Consider the following 18,564-nt stretch of genomic DNA (forward strand, 5'->3'; position numbering starts at 1 on the left):
ATATTTCGCCATCTATTGGCTAAAACTTGGCTGTCTTTTTTTTTATAAAAAATACAATAGCATTCCATTAAATCTAGGAAATACGTACACAAGAGAATAAAAAATAAATTAAAAAGAACTAGATGCCTTGAATAAGTTTCTTCGTGAGTAAATCTATCAGTCTAATGACTTCTTTCTTATCCACATCCACTTTCTCAGGTTCGATATCCGTCGGGAAAAAACACATCATTCGGCTAATAACTGATTGTTTTCAATATCCATTAGGAATATATAAAAATAAATATATGCCAAATAACATTAAAAAACTTTTAAAGCTTAAGCAGACATAAAATTCTTTACAAGATAACGTTTTTATACAACACCTATTCCACAATATTACCGTAAATAGCATCCTACTGAATCATTTTTCTAGCTACTTCTAACACTCGTGCTTTTTTTACGTTTCAATATCATATATTCTATCTTTCTGATAAGTTGTTACTTACTCACTACTTGTGCTGGGAAGAGTTGTTACAACTCCAGTATGTTTTTGTTGGTTTTTTTCAAAATCCATTTTCTCTAACTGGAAATCCCCACGTTTTCGCATTTGTTAATAAACTTAATTTAAATGAGTACGATTTCGTTATACAATAAAAGACAGCAAGTAATGTGGCGGAAAAAGGAAAACGGGAGAAGCATAATAATCAGCAGGCAAAAATTGCAAAGTTACATGAAAAGTAATTTTTTGTGAATAACTTACGATATTGAAAGCGTGTGATATAAACAACCAATAAAATAATCTGAAAAATCTACACAATGGCCTATCTGCACTTTATCAACTCCAAGGAATAAAACCTCGGACTTTTAGCATTGTAAGCTCGTAATCTTACTGTTGACCTTCCGAAAGAGAGATTGGAAGTAAAATTAAACAGATATCTCTCATGAGAAAGTAATCAAAATAATATAAAAGCGAAATTAATTATCTGTCACTGGTCACTGATACTGAAATTCAGATTATTCGATAAATAATATTCAAAGTAATAGTCCAGCAGACTTCTTCCACTTTTCTGTCTGCTGTAGTTGTAAATGCACGTGACAGGGGTGTAATGGTTAATCTAGCTGAAATTCTTGGCAACAGGAAGATTTGTTTTTCATCTTTACAGAAGAACGATGGTAGTTAAAGCGTAATCTAAGTCTTTTGGACTTGTTAACAATTACGGTTTTTACACTGTGCAAGATAAGTAATATTGTGTATAGAACAAGTAATTACTATAGTAATTTTAAAATTGTTTTGCAGTTTTGGGAATGCTCTTTATTACAAGTGTGAAAACCATTTCGTGGTACAGTGTAATTAAATTCAGTATGGGCCCGGCATGGCCAGATAATTAAGTCACTCAACTTGTAATCTAAAGATCGTGAGTGAGAATCCCCATCACACCAAACATGCTCGCCCTTTCAGCCGTTTGGGCGTTATAATGTTACGATCAATCACATTATTCGTTGGTAAAAGTGTAGCCCAAGAATTGCTGGTGGGTGGTGATGACTAGCTGCCTTTCCTCTAGTCTTACACTGCTAAATTATGGACGGTTAGCGCAGATAGCCTTCGTGTAGCTTTGCGCGAAACTCAAAACAAACCAAAACTTCAGTATAAATTAGAGCATCTTGTTTTTTTCCAAAAGGAGTAGAGTGTAATTAACTTCAGAACGAACCAAGGCATCTTGGTTCTTCAAGGAGTAAATGTAATTAACTACAGCCTGAGCTAGGGCATATTGACTCTTCCAAAAGGACTAGAATGTAATTAAATTTAAAATTAACTATGGTATCTTTGTCCTTCCAGACTGAATAGTAATATTAACTTTAACGTGAATTAAGACATATTAAAAAAAAAGCAATGGAAATTTAAGAGGGGAATAATTTGTTTTTAGATATCGCTGAGTAAAATACATAAGGCATTTTTAGGTTTATTGATATAAACTTGGTTTTAGTTAGCGCTGAGTAAAATACATAAGGCATTTTTAGGTTTATTGATATAAACTTGTTTTTAGTTAACGCTGAGTAAAATACATAAGGCATTTTTAGGTTTATTGATATAAACTTGTTTTTAGTTAACGTTGAGTAAAATACATAAGGTATTTTTAGGTTTATTGATATAAACTTGTTTTTAGTTAGCGCTGAGTAAAATACATAAGGCATTTTTAGGTTTATTGATATAAACTTGTTTTTAGTTAGCACTGAGTAAAATACATAAGGCATTTTTAGGTTTATTGATATAAACTTGTTTTTAGTTAACGCTGAGTAAAATACATAAGGCATTTTTTGGTTTATTGATATAAATGACATCGTAAACATTTTTTCATTCTGTTGTGATGGGATTTTTAGGTCAATGGTGTTAGCTTTTCAAACGTGTCTAGTTGATTATTTATTTGTAGTTAAGCACAAAGCTACACAAAGAGCTATCTGTGTTCTATATCGAAACCCATTTTTAGCGGTGTGGGTCCGCAGTCATTACGCTGTGTCACTGGGGAGCGTAAATGTGTCTGATAATTTCTTTACAATATATTTGTAACAATGTTTGTTTTAGAGTCTCTTCGCGCTTTTGAACTGTTTAAATCATCACCACATGTTTCATACTTGAATGTAGGTGATATTTCAGTTAGCATTTTGGCGAAATAATGGGTTTTGCAGAAAGATATTGTGGTCCGTTAGCTGGCTCCCTTTGTAGGTCAGTGTAGACAGAGACATTGAGAAAGTTTAACCTAATGTGTTGTAATTAAGGGTAAAGTTAATAGTTTTGTAAATGAAATTAGTACGTAAAAACAGTTTTTAAGCGAGTAATCGCTGTCTCCAAATACAGCAAAAGTATCATCATTGTAGTGTTTTACATGTATGATGTTACATGAGAATAGGCTTTCAGTAGAACCCAGTGCGATATTAGTAAAGTTAGAAACTATCTTAATACCCATGACATTACCGGTGGTCTGAATATAACGTTCGCTGTTAAAATAAAATTTACTCAATTAAAAAACCAAGTCTTGTTAGTTCAACAACTATTTCAAATTCGAATAAATTCAAACTTTTTATTTATTTCTTTACAGATGATAACTGACTCTTTGTAATGGAAGTTTTGATCAAAATTCCATGTTCAAAGAGAATATTGTTATTAGAAGCCACATTTATTATTTTTAGAGTTATCTTTTATAATAATAATCAGTTTTTGTCTATCAAAAAAGGCGCTCCATTTGAACAGATGTCAATATACCTTGTAAGTAGAGATTTTGTTTGTTTGTTTGTTTTTGAATTTCGCGCAAAGCTACTCGAGGCTATCTGTGCTAGCCATCCCTAATTTAGCAGTGTAAGACTAGAGGGAAAACAGCCAGTCATCACCACCCACCGCCAACTCTTGGGCTACTCTTTTACCAACGAATAACGGGATTGACTGTAATATTATAACGCCCCACAGCTGGGAGGGCGAGCATATTTGGTGCGACTGGGATTCGAACTCGCGACCCTCGGATTACGAGTCGAACGCCTGAACACACTTGGCGATACCGGGCCTGAGACATTTTGTACAACAACATATTAAAAGTTTATCAACGTTATGTTTTGGTTCGTTTTGAATTTCACGTAAAGCTACACGAGAGCTATCTGCGCTAGCCGTTCCTAATTTAGCAGTGTAAGACTAGAAGGAAAACAGCTAGTCATCAACACCCACCGCCAACTCTTGGGCTACTCTTTTACCAACGAATAGTGGGATTGACCGTGAAATTATAATGTCCCCACGGTTGAAAGAGCGAGCATGTTTGGTGTGACAGGGAATCTAACCCGCTCAACGTTAGGTCGTAGGATAACAGCATAAGTTTGTTTATGAAAGGTATTAATTATGGTAAAGTTTAACCCTAACTAAATTAAGGCAAAAAACGTACAGAAGGTACAGTGTTATATTATCTTTTAATAGAACATAAGCCGTCGTCACTGTACTTAATAAAGGCTTAACAAATTTAGGCCTAAGACAAGTAGATTTATAGATTTCTGTGTCTGTGATTAGAATTATTTTGTATTATTTTAGTAATTCTCTATTTAAGAAAGTACTGCTGCAATAAATTTACCAATTTAACCAAAATGTTCCGCAGAGATTTGCCAGAAGGAATATTCCTTATAATGCATACTTTTAACAGTTGTATGATTAAAAGGTAACGATTGTCGCACCAGTGACATCATGACACGTTTTAAAATGTTCTTTAAGGAGGATTTGTTAAAACTTAGTTTAATTCTGTCGAAGAGTTTCATATTTTTCGAAAGTTATTTATTTTAACAGTTATATTACGTTCATGTTCAAACAAATGAGAACGGAACACAAAACATGTATATTAAATCTTTTAGCTTCGGTTTAACTTTTAGGACTTTTAAGTCTTCAGAAGATTTTCAGACGTCTATAGGAAATCTTATATAGCTAGAAATAATTGCAACATAATTAGTAAAAGGTTGTTTGTTTGATAATAATTAAGCACAAAATTACACCATGGGCTGTCTGTGCTCTACCATCAGGGGTATCGACACCCGGTTTTTAGCGTTGTAAGTCTGCAATCATATCGCTGTGTCACTGGAGGAAATTAGTTTAAAAAAAATGTAAGTAAGAATAGTTTCATAACGTTTCAAATATTTGAACATGAATAATAACACATTTGTTTTCAGAACGACACGGAAAGTCTTTTAAATTTAGACATTTAAACGAAATATTTCAGGCTTATTTTGAAAGATCTTGGTAAATTTACAAGATCTATATATTTGGCGAAATGAAGCGTCAGATACTTCCTCACGAGAACAAATAATGCTTTAAAACAGCATAACCTTACGTTTCACCAGTCCTCACCTAATATAGATTAGCGTATAAAAGAATAGATATTACCAAGAAACATAATTACCGTACATATTAGCAAAATTATATGTAAATTTACTCTTTATAATAGCAATTTTCCCAGTGATTCAGGTAAGTTCCAGCTTACGGCGCTAAAATCCGTATGTCGATACTAGTAATGAGCAAAGTACAAATAGCTCACCTAGTAGATTAGCGTTTAAAACAAACAAACCAATCTAAAAGCAGTGTGATAAGATCAAAGCATTCATGATAAATAAGTATAAGAAATAATTTTAAGGAATATGCCATTTGTTATTTTTATATCACTTGCATAAAAATGAAACTATAAAAATAAACAAGTGCATTTTACACCAATGGATAAGAATGTGTGTGTATGGATGTTTTATTATAGCAAAGCCACATCGAGCTATCTGCTGAGTCCAATTTATTTTAACGTTGTAAACCCGTAGACTTACCGCTGTACCAGCGTGGGACAGGGAAAAAGAAACACTCTCTTGCAACATTTTGTGTTAATTACATGTATTCAAAGGTTGTCCTTCGAAGATATAATTCATTATTTTCAGAGAAATAAAGAATAATGTTCAACAATTTCTTAGGAAGCTTTTAGCTGATAATGTATAGTCGCCTTCGTAGAAGATTTTTAGTATTCAGTTTGCTTGCATGCAACAAAACGCTATTTTAATTTTATTTTCGCGTTTCACTATAAATACATATCAACAGTACAATGTGCTTTAGTGAAAGAAGGCGTGCAGCATGTATATCAAGAGGTTTATTGTGCACATGTTATCAAATTAACATAAAAATAAGACGTATGAATAGCTACCATCTGACGTTAATATATATATATTATGATATGAATGTAAAAATTTTCGCGTGTACATGGAAATACTTGACAATTTTCCTGAGAAACTTTATAACTATTTTCTTTTAAATCTGCCAGGAGGTATATAAATGAAATATATTAGACGTGTAATGCAGTACCGTAAACACATTTTTTGTCAATATGTCAGTTATATTAGTATATACAGTTCAATGAACAGCTATATCAAAAATAAAGTCGGGATGACAGGTTGAACTAATATAACATGGATATTATATAATCATTGACACGAAAGTATCAGGTTTACTTTCCTCAAAAATAAATTCATTTGAGGTTGTGTATCATGGAAACGAGTATTAAAATAGTAAATAACCTATTTTTCTTTTTTCAAAACCTTTTATTATCTGATTATAGATACTTTTATGAATACATTTAAAAAAAAACGACGATTAGTGATGTTCCAGAGGTAACAGATATTAATGGAATCAAAATAGGGATTTATAATTTAAGAAAATAATGTAGACATTATTTTTTTAAAAATTCTGATTAAACTTGTTTCTGTATTTTTGACGATCCTTATTCCCTCATTTTAAATTAACAGTTTTTACTAGTTTTGTTCCTTAAACTGTTTTTTATGTCCATTTATGGAGAACAAACTTTAAGCTACATACTTGTTTATGTGTTCAGTTAAATGTTACGTGTTTTTCAGTGGTTTACTGCTGCGTTGGCTATTTGCTGTTTTTTTTATACCCAACCACAATTTACTGAACCAGGTGGCTTTGTGTCTGAAGTTTTGTGTAAGCATGAGTTTAACGAGTGTCGAGTACAAAGGCACCTGTTGTAACAATATCGTATCTATTATGTATTTATATCCACTCAAGTAACACAACTTTCAACGAAAAATAAACGACTTTATTGTAGGTAATGGACATTCGCAGCGCTTCATATAGCATGCCTGTCTAGGTTTTGATGCAAAATATCCAGCCGATTTTGTTGTAGGATTTTGAAACAATAATAATAATATGAACAAATACACCATTTTCGATTCTGTCTAACAATTGTGTGAAATCTTTTATTTTCTTTAATAGCAATATTTGGAAATACTGAAAAAAAAAATCGTTTTGAGTGGTGTTTCAGGAATAAGTTTATTTTTAAAGTGATTTTTGCCTGAATGTTATACTAGTTCTAAGCAAATTCCTGTGTGACTCCTATTACGTAGTTCATAATATTTAACTGAAAAGTAATATCAAGATTACTACTAAACAATTAACTCTTTTGATGGCCCAGCATCGCCAGGTTTTAAAGGCACTCGACTCGTAATCCCAGTGTCGCGGGTTCGAATCCCCGTTGCACTAAACAAGTTCGCCCTTTCAGCGGTAGCGGCTATACAATGTGATGGTCAATCTCACTATTCGTTGATAAAAGAGTAACCTAAGAGTTGGCGTTGTTTGGTGATGACTAGCTGCCTTCCCTCTAGTCTCACACTGATAAATTATGGACGCTAGCTCAGATAGCCCTTGTGTAGCTTTGCGCGAAAAACAAACAAACTTATTTTATATATGGTTGGTTGCATGTGGAATTCCAAGTCCCACGTCATCTAGTGCAGTGGTACGCAATCTTTTTCATGGCACTACTTTTCTAAACATGTGTTTTGTTGCGAACCCCTTAACACTGTATGCTCTATTTGTGTATACACTGCACATATTATTTTCCCATGCTTCTTGTTGTTACTGTAGTAATTGATAGTAGTAATATTTAGGCAGTATTTTTTAAACTCTTTCTTATTTTTATTTTTATATACTTCTATAGATGTAGTTGCGAGCACCCTTGGGCGGCATCCCACTGACCTACATATCAGATATAATATGTGAAATATTAGAAGAAGAGACAACAAACCATGATATGAAATAATAAAAAATTGTCTTTATATTGCTTAGCGTAAAGCTGCACAATGATCTCATTCTATTGTGCCATCAGCAGGTATCCAGCTCCAAATTTTAATGTTTGAAGCACTCAACCTTGCCTTGAAACCCTCCAGTTATACATTCAAACTGGTGATAGATATAATTAAAAAAGACTGGTTAAATTTAAAAAAAAAAAATTATTTGCTAAAATGTGTTATGAAAGTTAACATTATGTTAAAAGACACGAAATTTGATTTTCCAAGTCCCTTTCAGATATCAAAATTTCTATACTGAAATTGTAGAAACGCTTCAGAAAAAACTTGTCTTCAGGAAAACGTAAGAACATTATTTACGAATAATTTAAGTATGATATTTTCACAAAAGTAAATAATATAACAAGGGACAACTTTTCAGTAATTTAATAAAAATTCATTATCGTTAGAAACTATATCATCATGCACTTTAATATATTTTATTAGCCTTTAAATAATATATGCTGTTATTCAGCAGTGTGTATACATTTTTGAAAATGGTAGTAAAGACGTGGGAAGCCCGGCATGGCCAAGCGTGTTAAGGCGTTTGACTCGTAATCCGCAGTTCGCGGGTTCGAATCCCGGTCACACCAAACATGCTCGCCGTTTTAGCCGTAAGGGCGTTATAAAGTTACGGTCAATCCCACTATTCGTTGGTACAAGAGTAGTCCTAGAGTTGGCGGTGGGTCTTACACTGCTAAAGACGTGAAGCTATTGACTAAGCCTATTAAAATAGCATGTCTAAAATTGAGATTAATGGGTAAAATCAAATAAAGCACACAAAAATCTCTTTTATGGACCTTTAGGTTATTATGATACTATAATAGAAGAGACTGGAATGGTTGGAGAAAACATTAATTTAGAATTCAGGTAGGATTAGATAGGCCTAACATTTGCACTGTTCCTAACTGCCTTTGTTACATTGTGGCGAAGCATGATTGTAATTAATTATACTTCTTCTATGACATTAGTATTTTAAGATTTTTTCGAAGAATATTGGCCTGGCATGGCCTAGCGCGTTAAGCCGTGCGCTTCATAATCTGAGGGTCGCGGGTTCGCGCCCGAGTCGTGCCAAAACATGCTCGCCCTCTCAGCCGTGGGGGCGTTATAATGTGACGGTCAATCCCACTATTCGTTGGTAAAAGAGTAGTCCAAGAGTTGGCGGTGGGTGGTGATGACTAGCTGCCTTCCCTCTAGTCTTACACTGCTAAATTAGGGACGGCTAGCACAGATAGCCCTCGAGTTTCTTTGTGCGAAATTCCAAAACAGACATTAGTATTAGGCCTATTATAATTTTAACACAACATTCTTTATTCGTTCTCTTGGCGGTTTTCAAGAAAAAATGTATACATTTTATTTTAACCGTCCGAATTCACCCCATAACTGCTGTTGTAACAAACGCCTTATATAAATGGTGTACCTACTTTTTTAACTGTTTGTTGTGTTCCGGCCAGCGTGATTAACTCTGTATTTTAACGGAAGGCGTGTTGCCATTGGATATGGCGGAAATAATGTTTATAAATATTATTATACACTTTTTATTTTGAAAATCCTTGAGGAACTATGTAAATAATATAGTGTTAAAATATATATAAAGCTTAATACTAATGTCTTATAACAAATTTAATTTGCTATATCCTAATTCAGCGACCAACGTGGAGCGTATCGAATAATATAGATTAATTTAGTATCTGTTGTTACATCAGTTTATGACACGGTAAAAAACATAGATTATGAAATGTCTTGCATTCATATGCTATTTGTGTTCTGCATTTACATATTTTTGTCACAGGTGCCCTGGTCATAAGCCGACTGGATTTATTGTTTACTTCATTCACTATCTTTACTAGTGCATAATTTGTCTATTTTTTAATTATTTGTTTTGTATTAGTTAAATATATATTATACTGTGGTTACGATTTCATTATGGCAATAGATTCTTTCGTTGGAAGCAACTATTTACTGAACCAGATGTCTTTTTCCCTGAGGTTTTGTGTACACACGCGTTTAACGAGCATCGAGTACATAGGCACCGCTCATAACAATACCATATCTATTATGTATTTATAACCAGTCAAGTAACACAACTGACAATTACTATTAGCAATTAAGTAATTAAGCTACTGTATATTTTGTATGTTTTATTTTTGTTTGATGACAGAAGTGTGACCATTTCTTTCTATAATCATAGGTTCAAACTATTATCCCCTTTCAGCCGTGGGAGCGTTATAATGTGACGGTGAATCCCACTATTCGTTGATAAAAGAGTAGCCCAAGAGTTGGCGGTAGGTGGTGATGACTAGCTATTTTCCCTCTAGTCTTACACTGCTAAATTAGGGACGGCTAGCGCAGATAGCCCTCGTGTAGCTTTACGCGAAATTCAAAAACAAACAAACAAACAAACATTTTTACTAAACTGTGGGTCTGGGGTTCACGTGTATTTTTCAACTCCCGTTTTTGTAGGTATACTTTGATAGTATCAAGTAAAGAAACTTATGTTTCAACGTTTCAAACTACCAAGTTAGAGTTAGCCACTTCTATTTAACCTCGCATTTACTGTAGGAAACCCGTGTTAGTTTGTTTGTTTGTTTGTTTTGGAATTTCGCACAAAGCTACTCGAGGGCTATCTGTGCTAGCCGTCCCTAATTTAGCAGTGTAAGACTAGAGGGAAGGCAGCTAGTCATCACAACCCACCGCCAACTCTTGGGCTACTCTTTTACCAACGAAAAGTGGGATTGACCGTCACATTATAACGCCCCCACGGCTGGGAGGGCGAGCATGTTTAGCGCGACCCGTGTTAGTGTCAAAAGAGATGCGATTTTAATGTATCTCAGAATGGGTGGTATGGGTATTAACACTTTTACTGATAAAGCAGAGAACAACGTTTCGACCTTCCTTGGCCATCTTCAGGTTAACCTAGGGAAGTCGAAACGTTGTTCTCTGCTTTATTTCATTTTTATTTCAAGTAGGTTTCTCGGTCATCAAGATGCGATCTCATTAGTGGACTGTTTATTAAGGTTGTACACGTAGTTGAGTAATTTGTTTGGGTTTCTAAAACTAAGTTTGTCGAAAACTTTGATATTAGTATGGATGTTAAACTGGTAATGAAAGAAGGGTTAAAGAGACAAGTGGCTAAACCAACAACAGTTAGTGGAAACCTTCTCTCGCAGTATCAAAATACTGTTGGTGTAAGGTGATTATATGTTGTTATTGTTAAAGAAAAGAAAATGCCACAAACTGTTGTCAAGGTGCTGTCTTTTATTTAATCAATAACCGTTTCCCATAAATTCCACTAATAGAGGTTTTTTTCGATATTTTCAGGTGGACAAGATGTGTACCTTTCACCGACAAAATTTACAAAATGGATAGGCACGTGATTCGGAATTTTGCTGGCATAAATAATATACTAAAACCAGATGCACAACTGTTTTTTTTTTTAATATTTCCACTCTCAGTTGCGATACATGACGAGGTTGAATTAGAACCAAGTTATCATTAAATCAATTCATGATTTTTAATCTAAGGTCTAATTGTTTGAAGAGCTTTGGAGTATCCATAGTTTCTTGCTCTCCGAGAGTGCAAACGTGAGATAAAAAAAGTCAGTCGCTTCCAAAAAATTCTTTTTGAAAATCGTACACCATAAACTTATTTGTAAAATTTAGTTTCGGATAGAGCGTCACGTGAAAATCCCAATCAGATGACAGGAAAAAAAAGATGGAAAGTAGCTTTTAAAATGGAGCCAAAAATATGTCTTACCGTCATCAATTTTACATTATTACAACAGCTGTGGATCCAGTGTTGAATGAATGTAAACTGAAAAAAGTATATATTAAACAGACTTCTCCATAAGCATTTTGTGGAAGTTATATATTGATTCACAAAATAAGAAATATATATATATATGCGTTATAAAAGCGGGCGTTTCTACATAATAATTGTTATCCAAAAGAATATCGTCAATATAAAATAATTTTATAAGGTACACATTTTATAACTCTGTACAAGCATTTAACACAATTTATATATTGAAAATAATTACTGACACAAGAAATAACACATTTTAGAGACTGTTGATTTCCTTAAAATAAGGTATTTGTTATCTTAGCAACAACAGTTAATAAGCAAAAGCTAGAAACAGATCTTGTATTGAAATTAATAGGTTTTAACTGTTTTAATTTAAAATAAAATAGCGCACTTATTTTCAAACAAGAACACAAACATATTAAACTTGCCTGACTAATGTGGTATTCATTTGTAAACTAAAACAAGTTTTTATACGTTCCAGTAAAGATTGTAAATAAATATCCAACTAAAGTGGAACAGATTTAGATGTGACATAACTTTTCAACCATTTATGTTATAGTTGATTCAGCAATATACAAGGAAAAACAAAACAGTCACAGTCTTAGTCAACAAATATACACAATCATATATTGTTAGTTTTATGTTACCATTTCAAACGAAACATAATATCTCACACATTCTAGTTTACAATTTTAATTAGTTCGCGATGATGATAAATAAATTGACTAAAACTAAACATTCTGTTAACGATTGAGAAATATTTCTAAAATATGCAATAAACTAATGGTTTCCAAGTCCTAAGACCACCTTACGAACCGTTAGGTGTGTATAGAATTTGTCTTGTTTATCTCTACCCTTCTGGAGTAACTTTGAAGTAAATATTATGCTGGTCACTTGTTCTATTATAAATTAAGAAATAAACAACAATTTTCACACTTCTATATACAAGACAAAACAGGCAAATTTTACTAAAACCGAATTTATGACACTATATTTTTCCGCTAGTTATATCTGGTTGAAAACCAACGAATTAAACTTACTGTTGTCAAATAAAATTATTTGAAATTTTATTAGACTGTCATGTGCTCACTCCATGTTACCAAACTGTGATCTTCTAGATGCCTGCATACAGTTGTTACCATTATGAGAGAATTACATACAACACGAATAATCCCTAACTAGCCACTAACATTTTATACACCACAGAGCAAATAATACCTATACGAATCACAACAACACACAAATATATTGCTTTAAGAATATATGAAAACGAGACAATTAACTTTGAGAATGACTAGTTTATAAAAATATATATAACAGCCTCAGAACTGATATTATATTATCGTGAGATAAATGTGCACGCACGTATGCAGGGTGGGTTCGCCAGAACCTCCTGTTTTTATGATGTAAAAAATTATGTTTATGTAGTCACAGCGCAGTTGCTTATGGTATCTAATGTTTTCTACATAGTCTACGACATTTTTAATGAAGCATTACCATTTTTAGCTTGAAATAGTCGCATGCCCCCAGCCCCAGTAGTAGTCAAACGTTCTTCGTACGGACCTGACGTGTTATGTTTCTTATAACTCACTAGGTGCGAAGATCAGACTAAATACCTGAAGGTATTCTGGTAAGGCAAGCTGTTGTACATATGTAATGTGATTCTTCATAAACGTTTATAGTGGTATTAACTTTAGCATTTGACGGTTTGGCTCAGTCAATATATCATATGCAAACAGTGATTCCAACGACACGTGACCATAAATAGGCGACAGAAATCTGCAAAACAGCATAAAAACCGTGCACTCCTTAACGAAATTTCATATGACAATTCTCAAGATAATCCATGCCTTCTTTTCAGTACCAAGCATAAACTGATGTACTAAATGACTATAAACATATTTACAGTTGAAGTAGCTATTATTGTAATATATATTTCACGTCATCATAATGTGTGTTTGTGTTTTTCGTATAGCAAAGCCACAAAGGGCTATCTGCTCAGCCCACCGAGGAGAATCGAACCCCTGATTTTAGCGTTGTAAATCCAGAGACATACCGCTCTACTAGCGGGGGGCACGTCATCATAAATCATGCATGTTTTCTACAACGTTTTACACCCCCTTTATTTTGATAAATTTCTGTCATTTTTAATGTAAATAAATCCAAGAGATTTTACGTTAGTTTTATAACTACATCACACTTAGCTTATACAAATAATGGTTTGACAGTAATTATACTCTAGTGACAGTTATATTTGTAGTGCAGGCCATAAGTATGATATTCCAAACGAACATATAATTGTTCCTATATCTGTATCTGTGAAACGGCATTCATGGTGTCTGTTAGTATCGTAATAGTTAGACGTCAACATGTTGAGCCATTTGGCGGTGAAATACTGCATTACAATTTACATTAAATATTAAGAAAAGTTTTATTGACAAAATTATACTAAAATACCACTGGATATTTTAAGTTAATGTGAAATTTCTAAAACAAATTTAGTTTTCAAATGCTAACAAAGTCGGTTTCTTTGAGTGAATTGTCCAATCATCACTCACGCAAACTCACTGCTAAGCCTTTTTATTTTAAACATATTCTAATGTGGATACTAAGGAATAAAAAAAGAAGATAATGGATTAATTTTTAAAATTATCATCCCCTTTTTCAGGTGATTTGAAGGGGTAGAAGGGGTTGCAGAATAATTCACGCGATAGAAACAGAGGAGTAAAACTGTCAGGATTCTAAGTCTACAGCTGCCAATAGTAGAACTACTGTGTAGAACTAACCATAACAACGTCCGTATATGAATAATCCCATGTACACTGTAGTAAAATTCAAGCTATATGACTAGCTAGTGATTCGAACAGGCTCGTGCTAAGTCATAGAATGTGACTTTTCGAAGTATCGGAGAGAGAAAAACAAAAATATAAGTTTGCAATGCTAACACACTCCACGAACTTAATGATGCATATTAAGTAACACTGCCGTTATCAACATATTTTTTTTATAATAATAACAAACCAAACATTATTAAGTAGAACAGCACTTTCTATATCGCTTTCAAACAGCAAGTACACATTAAAATAAATAAAATTAAAACGGTATATTTGTCCGTTTGAGCAATCAATGAGATAAATCATATAAACTAGGACTTTTTACACACACAAATGGTACTTGTTTACGTGGGCGCCCACAGGTGGGAGGGGCAAGGGGTACTTGCCTCCCTGAAAAATGATGAGAAAGATGTTTCCTTCCTAATTCATTCAGCATATATGTATGTATGTATATATATGGATTTTTTATTCCCTTTATAATTTCATATTACTTCCCCCACGTTTGTTTTTACACAATATGTAAATGAAACATGGACAAAAACTAAATTATGTTGTTGTTTTAAAATAAGATAAACAAACTTACCACAATCTCTCTCTGGATACGTCTATCAATAAATATGTTTCAAATTACTGTTATATTAGACTCATTCCGAGGAATGTTCACAAAGAACCGGGATTTGCGTTCGCCAACGTTGAACTGTAATCACTGTGTTAATGCGTGATTCTTCCTCTGTTGATAGGCATACTGTTACAACACTGGGATGTACATCCTTTATTTAACATAGTTTCAAATCCCTATTAGGAACGATATGAGTAGATCACACTCTCAGATGGACGATGTTGTTTTTTTTTTGTAGCTGTTACACTATAACTGCATTTTACCGAAATGGAACGCAGCTGTTTAAAAATGCATTTTAGTTGACTAAGTTAAGAAGTAATGTCTCATTGAACATCATCAGTTGACCTTGATGAGAAGTAATATCTGATCGACCCAAATCAACACTGTTGGTGAACGTTTGTTTGTTGTAACCTGATTTGGTTAGATTAAGATCTCATTTCTTTCTGAACATTCCTCGTGTTTTACCACGGTTTTCTGGAATGTTTAGGAACTATACTACATCTGAAGAATTTCAATGCCTTATCTGATGCAACTAATATTGTAAAAAATTGCTTTGGTCTGATTTTTGTTGTATTAAACAGAAAACTGACGCCACTGAGGTTGTATGGAGAAAGTCGACTCTCGAGTTAGCATTATTTTACACATTTCTGTGTAATAATTTTAATCAATAGGGCTATCTATACAGTTATAAGTAACTAATTTATGGAATACTTTAAGTTTGTGTGTGTGTTTATCAGTTGATCAACATATTTCTATATGTGTTCAGTATTATGTTTGTATAGTTAAAATAACCCACCAAGTTTCATAAATAACAAAGATCAAATAACTACATAACGAACACTAAGGAATGGTAAAGAAACAAAATGGCCCCAGATTCTCACAAGTCTTAAAATAATGTTCAACTATAAACATACAAAAATGTAAGCTAATTTCAGTGATTTTTAATGTTAAAACATTATATTTTAATGATTTAACAACAGAGTATCTGGTAAACTAATAAATAAATTAATTAAGTAGAACAAGCTTATCTTATTTTAAATAACACGTCAGTCAACCTTATATTAAATAATGGAATACATATTTGTTTATCAAACTGGTATTTTGGTGGTACGTTTTATAAAACAACGTTCCTACTAAACAAAAATAAATACTTGTCTATATTAACGTAACAAAATAATATTTAGAACGTAAATACGTTAATATTAATATATTATGAAGTATATTTATCTTAAGTATTTAGTTACAGTGATATTTTTAACAGTCATATCCACTTTACTTCTAACTAGCAAGATTTTTCGTGAAATTATCTAGTCTAGAAAGCTAAATCTACTGTGTGATGCATATGGTTCCGATGATGTTAAAACGCCACCTAGAGGACTACACTATTGAGCTTTGAGTAAGACTGTATATGACGCCAGCCTTGCTTGTTCATTGAAATCAGAAAACCAGCAGACTCCCTTCAGTGATGTTGTCGGATGAAAATATTTGACGTTAGATGGCACCACATACATGAGCAGAATTAGGATGTTGTTAGGCTACTGACGGAGATTGTTGAAAAAGATGGTGGTGCGGAAGTTGCTGAAGGCGACGGTGGCGAAGGCGCACTGCTGTTGATGACCGTCACACAAGTCACATTGATACCGTTGATACTATTAACTCCAGAACTCTCCTGCGACTGTGATTTATTTTCTTCCTCCCATTTGTCTTGAGAGCGCCGCCTGGCGTTCATGAAGAAGTTGCCTACTGTAGTTAGATCAAGCCCTAACTGTTGTGCTATGGTAATCTGCATTTCTTTAGAAGGTCGCTTTGTTTCCTTGAAGATGGCTTGTAACGTCCGCCGCTGGAGGTCGGTAAAAACGAGGCGTGGCTTCTTAGGTTGGTGGTGGTTCTTATGCTGGGGGGCTTCTTCTTTTCGCTTACAAGCTGAAAGAAAAAAAAAACATCAACATGAAATATTTTAAATGCAACAAAGAATTAGTTGCATGGGCACACAATAGACAGTACTATTATTATATTTATATAGATATGTATAACATTTCTTTTCTTATTCATGTATTCGTTATAGTAGGCAGATAATTTTTAACAAACATTTATTATAAGATTACCTGAGTTATGAACAACGATTTATTTGCAACTAACAGCTAGTCAACACCATCCAACGCCAACTCTTAGACTACTCTTCATCAACTAAACAGTGGCATTGACCATTACCTTTTACTAACAGTGTAAAATGTAAATTACTGGATAATACAAAGACACTATTTAAACTAGAACTAAATTAAAATTCTTCTCATGTTACGAATTGTGGTTGATAAGCGAGATAGATGTTGTAGGCCTATTTTTTGATTGAATACATGTTACTTAAAGTTATTCACCCGCAGTCATTCTTGGAAGATGGCTGATGGGAACAAACAATTTGTATTAATTCTGGGAAGATATAGAATGGGAACAAACCACCTGCAGTTGTTGTGCGATTAAGTTCTATTATTTGCTCATGTGTATGTGTTCTACATGTTATTTGGATGTAGTGACTTAACTATGTTAAACATGTGGCCTTAACCTGAAATATTTAATTTTTTAGATTATTCAACCTTAGACCAGAAATACTCTTTTTAAAATGCTAATTGATGACTCACCCACACGCCCAGAGCTGTTGGTTAGTTTCCATAGTAACAGCCACGCACTGGTACTTAACTACCGAGTGCCTCGTGGGTTCTTTTCGTAATTGTAAAGCCTCATACATATACACGTGTGCATGCTTGTACTAGTACAACGAGGTCGAGTGTCGTTCGTGTCTTGCAACAATGAACCCAAATCCTTTGTAATGCTTGTATAAAAGGTGTAGAGAACATTATGTTGATTTTTTGCAAAACGGAATTGTAGTACGTCGTCTGGGTTGATTACTAAATGTTTATTTTCCACACTTTGCAAGGTGTGCAAAATGTTTCTTTCACAGACTCATTTCAAGTGTGATAAATAAATCAAAAAGAGTGTCAGGTGTTGGGATTTATCTAGGTTTTCTATCTTTTGTGCCCATGAATGGGGGAAGGAACTAATTTCAAGTAGCACATCTATCAACCACGTGAAAAAACGCATGTGTGTAATGATAATATACATTGTATGTACGTGAGCGTGAAGAAATATTACTCATGTTCAGCTTAATCTAGAAATTACTCACTGATTTAAAATGCCTCCTTACGGTTACTCGTAGTGCCTAGCTAGTTTGTATTACCTCTCTCAGGGTTCTATCTTATGATCACAGTGAAAGGTTTTCGAACAGAGCTATTGAAACCTGCGATATACTCACATGCACATGTGCCTTTTGTTAAAATGTGCGACAGTGTGGTTACGCGTAGGATATATACGTTATGGATATTCAAATCTTAAATCAACAATAACCTTTATTACGCACATTAAAGTAACACCAAATGATGTGATAAACTTTCTTCGAGTCCTTTTTGTATCAGTTGCTTTAAATTCTTCTTCTCAAATATTAGTTTTAAAATGACACTTTAAATCGTCCAAGAAACTACATATCGAATGGAAATATTCTAGAATATTCCACTGCTATAGAGTCATTATTTTCTATAAAATGTAGTAATTAATTTTATTGTTTTTAACACTGTAAACTAATGTTTTTTACTCAGGAAACAAGAACGGAACCAATTATTATAATACTAATATATTTACAATGTT

The 18,564-nt window shown here is 33.4% G+C and overlaps 1 protein-coding gene across 1 annotated transcript in view; it reads right to left on the minus strand.

The window, feature by feature from the left end:
• Positions 1-10,856: 10,856 nt before the first annotated feature.
• LOC143257112 (uncharacterized) overlaps positions 10,857-18,564 on the minus strand; it is a 34,552-nt gene continuing 26,844 nt past the window's right edge. Inside the window, exon 2 of the mRNA XM_076515350.1 lies at positions 10,857-16,791. Coding sequence (XP_076371465.1) covers positions 16,388-16,791 — 404 coding nt within the window. The 3' untranslated portion in view covers positions 10,857-16,387. The remainder of the gene's footprint in view (positions 16,792-18,564) is intronic.

The sequence above is a fragment of the Tachypleus tridentatus genome, chromosome 7, assembly GCF_004210375.1.
Source record: "Tachypleus tridentatus isolate NWPU-2018 chromosome 7, ASM421037v1, whole genome shotgun sequence".
In the NCBI taxonomy this organism is placed as follows: domain Eukaryota; kingdom Metazoa; phylum Arthropoda; class Merostomata; order Xiphosura; family Limulidae; genus Tachypleus; species Tachypleus tridentatus.